We start from the raw sequence: 14999 nt of genomic DNA on the forward strand, positions 1-14999 counted from the left end.
CATCTGTCTCCCCTGCACACCTACCGTCTCTGCCCGTTCCCCTCTCTGGTTTCCATGCATGTGTGTGCTGGGTTGGACTGGCTTCCTCTTCCCATCTTTCTCTTGGGTATCTTGTTGCATCTTTCTGTGAGATCTCTCCTTGGTCTTACTGGCTTTTTACCTGCCTCCATCTCTAGCTCACTCCATTTTCCATGTTCTGGATGCCAGGATACACGCATTGATAGAACCAGCCAAGAGTTGGGGTTCAGTTCACATTTACTGAGGGCTTACTAAGGGCCAGGGACAGCTTGAGCGCTGTCACGTGTCTGAACCCATCTTTTCTGTCCCCAGCCTGGGACAAGAGGGAGAGAGGTGCTACTGTCAACCCTTCTGACAGGTGGGGACACGGAGGTGGAAGCTAGTTTATTGGAAGCTATCCAGCTACTAAGTGGTGGTGCTCAGAGCTGAACCCAGGCCATTTGCCTCTGAAACCTGTGTGTCCCCTTAACCACGATGCCCGCAGCATCGCCCAGATGAAATACTAGTACTACAGTGCAGGCACTTCCCTTTGACCTTCCCCACATAACATAATCTCTGCAGGGGCAGGAACAGTGTGTTTTAACCTTTTATTCCCAGCACCTTGCAGATGCCTGATGTGTACTCAGTCAATATCTGGACCCTTTTATTGCCGTACCAGCCCTGCAAGGCAGATGTTATTGTTCTAGTGAAGACCCTGAGGCCCAGAGTGAGTTGTCTAGAATCACACAGCCTCTAGGTGGTCAAGCAGGAATTGAACTTAGGTCCACCTGTCTCTAAAGATGGTCCTCCCTCCGGAGAGGTATAAGGAGCTCAGAACGGTCCTCCTCTCCCTGGGAAACTGTGCTGGTTAGAAGCCAACTTGCCCTCCTGTGCTGAGGGACAGCCCACCTCTCTCCTGCCTGAGGTTCAGGGACCCCAGCCCTTAGGGCGGTGACGACAGGAATTGGGGGCTGACAGAGACTGGAAACTCACAGGGCATCTGGTTCCCATCCGCAGCGGTCATGGATGAGATAGAGCCATGGCACAGGAACTGCATAGCCTACACCAGCCCCTGGAGCCCCTGCTCCACCAGCTGCGGCCTGGGGGTCTCCACCCGCATCTCCAACGTCAATGCCCAGTGCTGGCCTGAGCAGGAGAGCCGCCTCTGCAACCTGCGGCCGTGTGACGTGGACCTCTGGCCACACATCAAGGTGGGTCCACCTCCCAGGGTGGGGCAGGTGTCTTGGACGTAACAGACAAGCCTGGCTTTGAGCCCGGCTCCTGAGCTTGCTTGTGGGGCGGCCGCTTGTATAATAATTAAGCCCACGTTGTAGCAGTTTCTTGGGATAACATGTGTCACTGGGTTGGTGGATTGTGAATTTCACTCAGTGGAAGTGGTGACCATGTTATTACAATCAAGGTGGCTCTGGAGAGATCCCAGGGTCCCTCAGAAGTGCTCTCCTGTGGTGATTCCAAGGACCGCTCACCGACTGCTCCTGGGCCAGCCCCCACTCACGTGACAGCCACACGGGGCGGTAGGGGACAGCGGGACTCAGGACTGCTGGAGTCAAATGCCCATCTGCTGCTGACTGCGTGTGACCATGGCCAATCTCCTTGCATCTCTGAGCCCCAGTCCCCTCATGGGTAAAACACCAGAACCGATCTCAGACATCCCTTCCAGCTTTGAGAGTCAAACATAATTAAAATAAAGGATCAAGGGTGTAGTGACCACAGTAGACTAAGACCCGGTCCTTGGAGTTAGAAATGGATCCGATTTGCTTAACCCAGGACCTCCTTGCTAACGCCTTAGGACTGGTCATCTGCCTTGGTGTCACATGAAAAGTAAAGAGAAAGAAAAACTCAGCACTGATTCCATTTGGGGAGCATTGGTGGTTTCTTGAGAATGCTGAGGAGAGGGTTGTCCAGCAGACAAGACAGCCTAGCTTCCCACAGTTCCTCCCCTCGTCTCTTTTTCCTCTCTGATTATTTCCCCTGCCCTACTAGCCTTTGTATTCTTGGTGCTTGGTACTCAGCAAACATCTCTTAACTGAAAGCATGGAAGGGAAATTTACCAGCAACAGGACAAAGAGGAGCAGAGTCCTAAGCTGGGTGAATGCACGGTGCTTGCGAGGTAGAGGTGGGTTCACCACCGAACTAATTCACGTCCCTTGCTGTTGGCTCATGCTTTCCACCCAAGTTCATTTCCATAATTATGTGCCTAAGAGAGCTCTCAGATCAATCATACAAGCCTCAGACCCACCCCACATCGCCTGGATCTGCTCTACCCCTGTTTCTGGCATGGTGCCGGTACATAGTAGACCCCAATAACCATTCATTCAGTGAGTTTAGTAAGTGCCTACTATGTACCAGGCACAGAATTAGACTGCAGGGACACAGAAAGAGCCCCACTCTCGAGTGGCCCACAGCCCTGTGGAGAGACAGAACTCCCTTTAGATAATGCCAATCCAGTTGCATGGATTGTGAATGAATAAATTGCATGGAAAGGGTGTGTGTGAGAGTCCGTCAGAGGCAGAGGAGGAGGAGTTTAGGGTAAAATGCATCCCCCAATCAGGGAGGCCATGATGGTTCTGCCCCTAACCAGCGAGGGGTACTTGATTGGCTAAAGCAGCCGCAAAGGCATCCCGTGTTAGTGAAAGTGACCAGGGACTGGGCATTGGCAGGGCAGGAACACAGGAGAGAAGGGAAATCGCAGGTCGAGAGGTACCACCACAGCAAGGCAGTCCCCTCCTGTGCTCCGTTTCCTCCTGCGTAATAAGACTGGGTCCTGCTGTATTGGGGGTGGTCCTTCCCAGTTGGAAGATGCTGCAAATCTGAAAGTAAGGCGGAGTGCGTGGAGAGTGAAAAGGGAAGAATTGAGGGCTTGGAGGGAAGAAAGTGGCTGTTGATCCTCTGAGTGTCTCAACTGAAACCTCCTTTCCTGCAGGAAGGGAAGAAGTGTCTGGCCGTGTACCAGCCAGAAGCGCCCGTGAACTTTACGCTGGCCGGCTGCACCAGCACACGTTCGTACCGGCCCAAGTACTGTGGGGTCTGCACGGACAACAGGTGCTGCATCCCCTACAAGTCCAAAACCATCGACATCTCCTTCCAGTGTCCCGACGGGCCTGGCTTCTCCCGCCAGGCCCTGTGGATTAATGCTTGCTTCTGCAATCTGAGCTGTCGGAATCCCAACGATATTTTTGCCGACTTGGATTCCTACCCTGACTTCTCAGAAATTGCCAATTAGGCAGGCACAAAACACGAGCTCGAGGCCTGGCCCCATGCTTGTAAAGCAGGCCGCCTTCTGAGGCCCACACTGAGCCTTCTTTTGTCCACCTTACCCTGATCCGGACCCGTGGCCCCCTTTCCTGTCTCCGACCACCCAAAGCACCCATCGTGGTGCCGCTCAAGCCCAGGCCATGGGTCCTCTCCTTGACAATTCCACGTACGCTCCAAGGAAAGTGCCTGTCTCCAGCTGTTCTGGTCAATACCCAAGCCTGATCCGCCTGTCCAAGTCACTGGAAGTCCTGCTGGATCTTGCCCAAGTCTCAAGGAACAGAATCAGCTAGGCATTCAATGTCACTAATTCCTTCTTTAAATACCAAATCGTCAGACTCTCTGGGTCCATTCAGAAGGATAGATGGGATTTAGAACTACTCTAGTCGACAGTTTTGACCACCGCACACCAAAGTATCTCTCATTCCAAAGATTTGTGCCTCCCAAGGTCACCCAACATTTGCCAGGTGCGGTGAATGGCTGTTTGGGTTTGGTTTTCTTAATGAACAATTGTATCCATTATTCCGGGCATTGTTGAGGTTAGATTTCTCTTCACCCCTGCACTGTGAAGGGTGTACATTGGGTTCATCCCAGTCAGAAATGCAAGATGATAAACTTCCTTCTTGTTCCTGGGAGAAGTCCCCAGTCAATACTCCAGGGTCAGAGCAAGGTCAGCCAATTTTCAGAAGGAGCGATTGACCCCAGCCCTGAATCTGCTGCTCGTGGACCGGGCAGGGCGCTGGGCAATCGGCCAGGCCCCTCACATCTGGATGCTCTCCCTGCATGGGGGCTCATGGGAGTTGGTAGAGTCCCCTGGGGTGATGTCTCTGACCCCTGAGAATGGTGCCCTGTGACATTCCTGTGCTCTTTAGGGAGTCTTGGGTCCAGGTTGAGTGTGGGTCAAACCAAGGAGTGGTTTCACAAACCAAGAAGTGGGTCCAGTCTGCATCAGCCTAGGGTGGCAAGGGTCCCTGGGCCCAGGACATGTCTCTTTCTGCCTCGGTGACCCACTTCACAGACTGTGGGTCCTACTGACCCATAAAACCGAGTTCTGGTGCAAAGACAGAGGTTAACCAGTTGTTTCAAAACAGAAGTATATTTAACAGGGATGAAAAGTTGAAAGGGCTTGAAGCTATTCAACGAAAGGAAGAGAAAGTTGCTATTAATGGAAATGAGGCTATTATTTATTTTATTAGTAAAATATAAATATTTCCTGCTATAATTCTTTTATATAGTACCTTCTCTGTGTCAGACATTGTTCTCAGTGCTTTACGTAACCGTTAACACTAGCTCATGGAAACTTCGAGGTCGTGTTGAAAAGCGCCCGTTATTATTTCTGTTCTTACAAATGTGAAACAGAAGCTCAGGAAGGGAAGAGAGCGTGACTGAAGTCACCCAGCTGGTCAGTGGAGGAGTCGGAAGGCAAATCCAAGTTGAATTGACTCTGTAACCCATCTTTTCCCTCTACTTTTAGAGCTTCCAAATGTGTCAGAGCAGGAAAACATGTCAGGACAGGCTATTCTTGCATCATTTTTGGTTCTTATTGTTGTGTCTCTAGCTCTTTTCACAAGAGAAGAGAGTGTCTGACTTTCAGATTATTTACATGCCTAAGCATCAAACAAAATCTGGGCTAAACCAAAATCCATGAATCCCCTACAGATCGTTTCCTCCTTCAAATCAGAACCAGCTCTCATATGTGTCTGAAGATGATTTTGTTACCCAGTGCTGCAGACTGAGAGATGGTGCGGTTATTCGTGAGGGAATTCTGGGTGGCGAGCAGAGGTATTCCTAGACAGGGAAAAAGGGTTGAGAATGTGCCCTCGTTACGGTGACCTCCTGAATGCCCAATGCAAGGCATACAATGGTGCTCAATGTGTATTTGATGAATAAAGAAATTGTGTACATGTTCCTACTTGTATTCAGAAGATCTCTTTCTTCCAAAGGTACATGACAATCTGATTTTTATCAGCCAAATCTTAAATGCCATAGAAAGGCATTTACTATTGAAAGAAATGTACATTTTTATCGGAAAAAAAACCAAAACAAAACAAGAATTCCTGTGTGAAGAGAATTTACCCCATGAATAATCTCTTCTCTAAGTCTACATGGAACATGTTGGATTTTCGTAGAGTGAAATCACCTGCCACCTACAAACTACAGGGACTAAGTGAACGCTGACCCCATTTGAAATTCAGCAGACACCCGAGAGCTAGGTTCTTACTGAATTTGCTTCCCAGTTTGGGAAAGTGAGCATGGCTTCCAAGATCATAGGAAGCCTGGTTGAAGGAATTGGGGGTTTTATCCTGGGAATGGGTGGGATGGCGTGGCCGGAATGCTCCGGTTTGAGAAATGGATCTGTCCTAGGCAGGCCCCAGAGGGAACGTCTCAGTCCCGTGTTTTGAAGTCATGGGGAAGGAGCTATGGGCCCAGCCATGGTGTGCCCTGAGACAATAAAAGTTAAGAATAATAATCATAATGAAAAGCTGTCCCTTCATTTAGAGTGCTTGCTTGGTACCAAGCACTCTTAAGTTTTGAATTATAGTACTAATCATCACAGCGATTTTGAGTAAGCATCTCTTGCCCGTTTTATAAGTGGAAAGTCTGGGACTCAAAGAGGCTGGGAAATCTGCCCCCGCAAAGTAGCAACCCAAATCCCAGCTTATTCCACTCTGCCTTGCTCTTGGGGAGGCCTCCGGAGAGAGCCTGAATGAGCCCTATCGGAGTGTCACGTTGGCGGGGGGATCAAATAGAGCAGGAAGCTTGCCACTCTAGTCCCTTGTGACCCCATGTTCTGGGGGGAGGGAAAGGTATGCTAAAGATTTGTCAACTTTTGGTGAAGAAATTCATGTAAGTGCTTGGAGCGAACGTCTCTTGCGTGTGTAGGTGTGTAGGGGAAAGAGGAGACCTGAATTTACTAAACCACTGATGCTTGCTAAACCTTATCAATTAGCATCTGTTGAGCACTTACCAGGCCTTATACTGAGTGCTTTACTGCACTGTCTCATTTAATCCTCAGAGCAAACCTATGAGATACGGCATTATTATCATTTACCCATTTTAGAAATAAGGTAGCTGAGGCTATTAGAGGTTAAGTTATTTGCTCAATGTCTTACCAGCTAATGAATTACCAGGATTGCAAACCAAGGTTAGTCTGACACCCGAATCAAAAGGCACAAGACGTGCTTTACTGACAATAGCTGCAATTTTAACTTTGAAAGTGATTCAGAGAGTGATCAAAGAAGGTAGATTCAAGTGATATGATTGTCTAGACTCTCATTGACATTGTAAGTACTGTGTATACCTAGAGATTGTGGGGAGGTAATGCAGCCTGTGACTATTATATTGAATTAGGTCACTGATTTTTAAAGACTTATCTTGATCCAAAGAAACTGCAATGATAACCCTGTACAGTTGGGAATCATGAATGGTCAGAACGGCCAGCTGTGTATTTCTGCACATATACATATGTGTTGTATGTATGTGTATATATATATGTGTGTGTGTGTGTGTGTGTGTGTGTGTATCTGTTTTCAGACTATGACTTAATATTTAAGTATTCCTACTGCCATTTTTGTGACTAAAAAATACATATGAAGAAATGGCTTGGAATTTCCCAATAGAGGAAAAATAGCACTTGGGAAATCCCAAGTTTTACAACAGTCCTCATTTTTCTCATGATTTGTGTAGCATGGAACGTGTTTATTTAATGTGAAGGGTTTTCATTGCTCAAATTCCCTGTTTATAGCTTTTTGCCTTGAAGCAATAAATCATCAGCAAAGTGACTTACTGGATTGGGTGAGTTTTCTTGTACATTCAGTTATTATGAGGCAATGATGGAACATTGAACACGTTCAATAAATGTGCAGATGGTGGAAATTAGGTCCCAGATATTTTATACGTGACAATAAAAATAGCTAAAAGTTTGGAAATGCACTGAGAAATATGAATTCCGGCATGTAGAAAACACCAGGGGTACAAATGTGTCCAGGCCGGAAGACATCTCATGGAAATATAAAGTGAACATTTGGCATTCATTCATTCATTCACTTACTCATTTATTCAATGCCTTTTTATATCCCCAACTGCCCTGTGGGTACCTGGAGGTCAGAGACCATGACTGCATCCTCTGAGCCTTGTACATGTCAGGGACTGGGTAGCAGGGGTTGGATGGATGGAGGGATAGGTGGATAGAGATCTATTGCCAGCTGCCTTGGGAACCAAGGGGAGTGAAATGAAGTATAAGGAAGGTTGCATGACGCAATGGGACCAGTTCTGACTTTGGGAGTCCGGTGGATCTTTATATCCTTTATTCTTTACCGGAATTCCTCACTTAACCGATCTGTGCTTCCGCTTCCTCAACTGTGAAATGCAAAATATGACAGTACCTTCCTTGTGGGGGTGATGATGTGATAACCAAAATGCAAAATGCATGAAAAGCTTTAGAATAGCGCTTGGTACATGGTAAGCACTTAACAAACGCATCTATTATTTAGCTGAGTCGGTTTCCTTATGAACTGGGAATAACCCGCAAGGCGATGGTAAGAATTGAAGTCAGTGTTTGTGTCTGCGTATTTTACCTATTTAGTCCTATCGCAAAGGTAAAGAAAAAGTGTCACCGATATTCAGTTGAATGCTTTAATATTTCAGTCCTATGCTTCTCGATCCCTTAACTTTTTATTTTTATGTTTTCATTTTATGCTGTAATTTGATTAAGCCCCCAGCTTCTTGAAGGCAGGAAGGGTGCCATACTTTTCTGTGTCTCCCAAACCCAGTGCAGTGCATAGCACATGCTCAGCTCTTTGAACAGATGTGCAGATGGCTGAGTAAATGAAGTGAATAATGCATTTGATACCTTCCAGCTAAATCCCCCTCATCCAAATCCCCCCAAAACACGTTATGCTATTATAATAAAGTCTAGGGGAGAATCCATTCCAGTACAAAAATAATTGCCCCATGAATCATTTCCAAGTACACTTCTATCCTGAAACATACTTTTTTCAAAATTGGAATTCAGACCATGGAGTCCAATGGATGCCTCCAATTAAGATGAATGTGTAGACTCTGGGAAAGATTTCTGATGATATCAGGTGGTTGAAGTTTTGGGAAAATGGGATTCAGGGAAAATGGCCAGAGCATTTTATTATGAAGGTTAAAAAGCATATAGCAGAGAAGTCAGTGTTCTCTCTCACCCTCCACCAATGAAACGAAAATGCAGAAGCATCCTATGTATTCAGAGGTCCCAGTTCCAGCTGAACCTGGGTTCTCTCCAATGTAGAACTGAGCAAAAATATTTCTAAGGAGATGAAAAAGCTGGCACCAAGCCCATGTATGGTTTCATATATTATATGCTGTAAAGAATGTTTCCAGATCTCCATGATAAATCTTGTTTTTCATACACCACTAGCGAAAGTGTGTTTCTTAGTCCATCCCATAAAGAGGAAGAGGAAGCTGCTAAAGCCTGGCTTATTGATGGCAATGAGAAAAATGTCAGCCTGCCAGCAAAGGAGGAGACAGAAGAATTAAGGAAAGATACTGTAAAGGCTGGTCACCGCCTGGGTCGGACTACTTAATGGAGGGACAAATGTCCCCATGGGCAGTAAAAGCCGCAAGGTCCTCCAGTTTATTAGTCCCAGGAACTAACCAATGTTCTACAGTCCCAAGACGTCAATAGGTGGTTGCATTAGTCATGCTCTCAGCCAACTGTTTTCCAGACAAGAGGGATGTAATCCATTTTAGAAATGGCTGCACAAGCCACTTCATCTCTGCGAGCCTTGGCTTTCTTATCTGTGAAGCAAGGATAACTCATCCTCACAGATAAAGATAAAGAGGGAAAAGAAACTATAATAAACGCTACATATTACTGTTATTAGTGATGCATTCTCTGCAGGGTGCCCTTGTCACGAGGTCATATGGTCAGTGCTTCCTGGGGAGGGCGGGGTGTTCAGGAAATTTCTCAGAGCAGGAATGAGGAAGGGCCTTTCCTGCAACAGGGAGTTTGGCTGTCAGTGGGTTTAATGGCAAAGGACATAGCAATTCACCGGCTACAGCTACATCAATTACTCGGAATCCTGCCGTGTGTATGTGGAGGAGGGGACGGGAGTAGTGTGAACTAACCTCTGATTGCAATGCAGCGTCTCCTCTGACCTAAAGGTGGGCCACGAACCCTAACGTCACCAGTTGAAATCACACATATTTTTCTTATCACAATGGTGGCAGTTATCTCGAGATGCTCTTATGCTCACAGTTGATTGGACAGCGAGTGGACACTTGAATCAAGCTGGTCCCATTCAAGTCTTACCCTTGAAAGACACAAAGACCCGTTTGGTTCCAGGTCCAAGAACCAGAAGGTCAAGGAGCCCATTGTTTTATGCTTTAGAGATGCAGGGAAATTTGTTCTTAGAAAGAAGGAGGCTCATCCGCTCACTAAGCCCCCTCCCTAATCCCATCTCCAAACCCATAAGGCCACGCCTCCCCTTCTGCCCTTGGATTCCATGTGGAACACAGCTGAAGGGTTTCCATGCAGCCTGAGAAGCCCAAGATGGATTTAGGCTGTATCTAGGGACCCATCCAGTGACCAAGAGTGAGGTTGTGTCTGAGAAGCGGAATGAGGAAGGTGGCAGATGGGCCTCTGTTGCCCCTGTAGAGCCTGCACGTGGTTGATCTTGGTGCACACTTGGTCTCCCAGCTGCTGCTGACACCCAAGGGTCTGGGGATCGAAACGTAAATAAGCAGCTAGGAAAACAGAAATAGATCCCCAGCTGGCCAAACAGCCTCTGGGCAAACCATCTCTAAATAGCACCTGATACATGCAAACACCTGCAACAGCTCATTTCTCTCGATGGAAGCTTGAGCTCCAAGGAGCTGATCGTGGCAGGTCCGGGGGGGTCTCTGTGCCACATATGCACCCACTGCCACGGGGATTCCTTGCTGGCTCTTCTATGCCTGCCTTTCCTTTGTTCCTGACTCTCACACAGGATCCGTCACAGAAAAGGCCTTTACTGTGAACGTAGAATAAGGAAGAGCTTTCTCCTCCTGCATCTAAAGGAGGGCTCCTTAACCTCGGGTCCTTGGATCCATGGATTAAATTCAGGGGTCGTGTGCTTGGATGGGGGGGGAAATGAATCTTTGTTTTTACTAATCTCTAATTGCAACGTGGCATTGTGGGCCACGATCCTAATCTCACCAGTTGAAATCACATGTATTTTTCTTACCACAATTGTGGCAGTTTTCTCGAAGTGCTATTACGCTTGTCACTACCTTGAAATTATATTGAGACCTGCCTCCACATCGCTATTTAACTTATTAATAAAGAAACGTCACACAATCGGAACACTTGGAGAATTACACTTCACTATCAGTGGTTTCTTTAGCAATATTATGTGCTGTATTTTATGCGTTAAAACCCTTCCTGCTTCCCTTCCTGACCTGCACACCACAGACGGTCACCTCATTCTTCCCTGCCCAGGCACTTGCTGCACAATGATGCAGGCTGCAAAAGTGTTTACAGCTAATTACGCTAAGAAACTCTTCAAGGTACGTGAAGAAAAAAACAATATAATAAACAGTAAGATAGTTGTTTAAAAAGGAGGGGGGTGTTAAGCGTGGGCTGCAATTAGGGACTTGCTTCAAAAGAACAAGTATGGAAAAGCAGAAAAAGTAACTTAACAGTTGAGACACCTGGCAAACACGACCTCAGCCAGACGATCAAGGTCAACCTCATCCGTGTTAAATCACGTTGGCCCATCATGCTGACAGCACGAGGTGATGAGAATGACACTGAGCCTCTGGGGTCTTCATTCCAAAAACTCAGAACCCCAGCTGAACCATGAGAAAACCATATACGCAAATCTCAATTGAAGGCCGTTCTACAAAACGTCCCACCAGGGCTTCTCAAAACCGTCAAGGTCATCAAAAGCAAGGATAGTCTGAGAATCTCTTACAGGCCAGAGGAAGCAAAGCAGGCATGATGACGAAATGTAACCTGCTATCTGGACGGGATCCTGGGACAGAAAAAGGACAACAGGGAAAAACTAGTGAAATCCCAAGAAAGTATGGAGCTTAGTTAATAGTAATCTATCAATGTTGATTTCTTAGTTGTGACCAATGCACTGTAGTAACATAAGATGCTAATAATAATAGGGGAAACTGGAGGTGGGGTATATGGAAACTCTGTACTATCTTTGCAACTGTTTTGTAAATTTTAAACTAATTTTATATAGAAATGGGAGATTGTACTGAAACCTGTTGTGTCTACATTTTTTAAAAAAATACAAGGGCCAGAAGCATTACAAGGATTGTCACTGGGTGGTCTTTCCACATGCTTTTCTATAATAAAAATAAAATGTAAAAAAAGATGTTTCCTTCTAATTATAGGTTGAAAAGCTTGATCCCTTTGTCACTGTATTATTCAGCTATTGAGCACTTGAAACAGGGCTGGTCTGAATTGAGATGTGCTGTGATGTAAAACACACCCTGGATTTCTTAGGAGGAAGAAAAGAATGCATGATACCTTCATAATTATATTGATCCTATGTTGAAATGATAATATTTTGGATATGTTGGGTTAAATTATTAAAGTTAATTTCACTTGTCTCTACCTTTTTTAATGTGGCTACTTGAAAATTTGAAGTTACATCTGTGGTTCGTATTATATTTTTACTGGATGCTGTATGCTCTGAAGCAAAGAATTCCAAAAGGGAGGGGCATGTGGTAGGAAGCCCCAGTTAAGGAAAGACCCATCCCAATGCACGACCTCTCAGGCGGAGGAAAAAGACACAAGCCACTGCAAAGTTACAAATTTATTGGTCTGGAAATAAATACAAATATCTCATTAAGAAACTCCTCTGGAAAGACTTGTACACAACAGTTGCTTGTTCTGATTCAGCCATTTCTGCCTCCCAGGGGGTAGGTCGCAGATAAACTGAGCCATTATCCCCCCAAGCTACCTAGAAGGCTTGACTATTCCTCCCAGTAACCACTAGGCCCCGGTGGCTGAGCCACAATGTTCCTTTCACTCTGATCAAACTTCCTATAAGAAGATCCACGGTTAGCCAAAGTCAAAATCAAAAGGCAGTAAGTAGTACAGGAACTTGACAGCTACGCTGACGTTGCCCAGAAATGTCAGTGGTGCCACCCCGTTCAGCGAGAGGTTAGAGGGGCAGGGAAGAGGGGAAGGCAGGAGAGGGAAGGAAATCCCATGGAATACACATTCCAGAATCCTTGCATCTTCTGGGCCACCACTCCCCAAGGGAATCCCCACCCCCTACAAGAGCAAAGAGTTCTATCTGAAGATCCCGGAAGGTCACCAGGTCAGAAATGTTTGGCAGTCAAGTTCAGATTCAACCCGGGTTGTCAAAGATTGGAAGCTAGATTTAACTCAATCACACATGATTCCTGGGAACCAGATGGGATCAACTGAAATCACAACTGCACTGGATTCCATCACGACCACGAGGAATCCTTTACATCTAATAACCAAAAATACCACCCCACCCCAATGCCCCTGCCCCCCTCCCCCGGCCACAGCCAGGCACAGCCCTCCATTTCAAAGAAGCAACTACAAATCTACATGATCTTCCCCATGAGTGAAATAATCACTCGTCCATGTATTTGGGGTAGGAAGTAGGCGACGTGGAGGAAGAGGCAGGCGGCAGAATCAAAGCCTCAAACCCCCGATACCAAACATTTGCCAAGACCGTTTCTTTGAAAAACTGGGAGATTTTGTCGCCTGCTTCTGTTGTCCATTAAAAAAATGCCAGAAAAACAGTCTTCTGGCATCGGCACTAAAAAGTGTGTATATATGCACAGACGTTAAAAATCTACCTCTTCTTTTTTTTTTTTTCCCCTTAGATTCCGTATATATGTGTTAGCATACTGTATTTGTTTTTCTCTTTCTGACTTACTTCACTCTGTATGACAGACTCTAACTCCATTCACCTAACACACCATTGTAAAGCAATTATACTCCAATAAAGATGCTTAAAAAAAAAAAAATCTACTTCTTCAAGTTCACTACAGAGATTTGCTCTTCCAAACACTTCCGAGCCTCCACATAAATTCCACCTCTTTCCCCGCTTCCTGTTTGGCTTTGTTAAAAGAGCTCGCCACCATTCCCTGCTCTCCCCCTCTCCAAATCAGAAGGGGTTTGGTTTCCAGAAACTGGGTCTGTTTTTTCTTTAGTTGGAAAGGAAACAGGAAGTAGGTGGGCTGGGCTTCCAACAAAATGTCCCTTCGCGGCAGGATGCTCAGGTCAGCCTAGCCTTGGATTGATCAAGTGTTTGCTCTGTGTTTCTTGTTTTTGGCAGTTTGGTGTCTCTGAGGGAGGGTATGAGAGTGGCCTCTAGGCCGCTCACTAGTGGAGAAAGGACACTGAGATGCTTCTTTCCCTTTGGTCCACCCCGCCCCGCCCTCGCCGGAAAGGGAGCCCTCCACAAACCCAATCTCACTTTGTCATACAAAATAAGCTTTGGATTAATACCGAGCTACATGTGGTTGGCAGGCAGGGGCGGGGAGGGGCCGGAGGAGGGGCAGCTACAGCGATTGATCCCAGAGTCCAGGGGCGGCCGTCCCCAAGGCCACCTAGCAGGACACCTCCGTGGAGTTGGGCCCTGCGCTGCTCCCGGTGCCGCCGGAGTTGGGGACGATGTCCAGCCGGGCGCCCTCGCTGGTGTGGGAGCGGCTGCGGGCGCCCTCCAGGGACGTGACGCTGGAGCCCGAGGCCGTGCGGGACCTCATCAGGCGTGTCATGCTGGCGGAGGGCACTGGGAGAGAGGAGAGAGACCCGTGAGGGCATGGGCCAGCGCTGGAGGCACCTGCACGCCGGGGATGCTGCCTGCCGTGTGCCCCGCCCGCCTGGGCACATTTGCTCCCGTCCATCCTCGCAGCCATCCGGCTGCTGGGCTCCCCAGAGTTTCTGTGTCTGCCCACAGAGGTGGAGCGCAAGAGCCAGGGGGAGTGAGGACTTGCTGCGATCCCACGGCGGCGTGAACCCACAGCTGGTCTGAATCCCAGCTCTGTCTGCTACCTGCTACTTGAATCCCAGCTCTGGGACTTTGGGAGTGTCCCTCTCCAAGCCCCCGGCCCCCCCTATAAAATGGGAATACTACCCCTGACGCCCTGGTAGCAGCGCCGGGGTGTGTGCCCACCACCCTGTAAGGTCAACAATTGCCAGAGCGGGGAGGACGGTCAAGGTTGGCCAGGCTATTCCCTGTACGCCACAGGCTGGAAACCAAGGCCACATAGAGGGGTCAGCTGTCATCTCTTCCTTCAGGAAACCTGTGAGCTTCCAGGTACTATCAATGGCACTGTCCATTCCAAAGGATCTAAAATGCCCTTGAACACAGCAGGTGGCTTATAAGGTGGAATGAAGACAAAAAATCCCTGTACTGGGTGGAATAGCATCCCCCTAAATTCATGTCCACCGGAACCTCAGACTGTAACCTTCCTTGGAAATAGGGTCTTTTCAGATCTATTTAGATACGATGAGGTCACCCTGGGTTGGGGTGCACTCTAATGCCATGGCCGGTTTCCTCTTAAGAAGAGGAGACACACGTACACACGGGGAGAAGCCATGTGAAGACAGGGCAGAGATCAGAGTGATGCAGTTGCAAGCCAAGGACTGCAGGCGACCACCAGAAGCTGGGACCAGGCAAGGAAGGATTCTTCCTAGAATCTTTGGAGGGAGCATGGCCCTGCCTACATCTTGACTTTGGCCTTCTAGCCTCTAGAAC

At 47.3% G+C, this 14999-nt stretch overlaps 2 protein-coding genes across 5 annotated transcripts in view; one reads left to right on the forward strand and one right to left on the reverse strand.

Moving 5' to 3' along the window:
- Positions 1–13338, forward strand: part of CCN4 (cellular communication network factor 4) — a 39045-nt gene extending 25707 nt beyond the window's left edge. For 2 of the 3 annotated variants that reach the window (XM_082433850.1, XM_082433849.1), the window contains 2 exons: positions 1015–1208; positions 2942–13338. In XM_082433850.1, the coding sequence (XP_082289976.1) occupies positions 1015–1208; positions 2942–3241 (494 nt within the window). In that variant the 3' untranslated portion in view covers positions 3242–13338. The remainder of the gene's footprint in view (positions 1–1014; positions 1209–2941) is intronic. The other variant, XM_082433851.1, reaches the window with a different exon arrangement.
- NDRG1 (N-myc downstream regulated 1) overlaps positions 12054–14999 on the reverse strand; it is a 55626-nt gene continuing 52680 nt past the window's right edge. For both annotated transcript variants that reach the window (XM_082433847.1, XM_082433846.1), the window contains one exon: positions 12054–14030. In XM_082433847.1, the coding sequence (XP_082289973.1) occupies positions 13849–14030 (182 nt within the window). In that variant the 3' untranslated portion in view covers positions 12054–13848. The remainder of the gene's footprint in view (positions 14031–14999) is intronic.

The sequence above is a fragment of the Balaenoptera physalus genome (genome assembly GCF_965194825.1).
Source record: "Balaenoptera physalus genome assembly, chromosome: 17".
Taxonomy (NCBI): domain Eukaryota; kingdom Metazoa; phylum Chordata; class Mammalia; order Artiodactyla; family Balaenopteridae; genus Balaenoptera; species Balaenoptera physalus.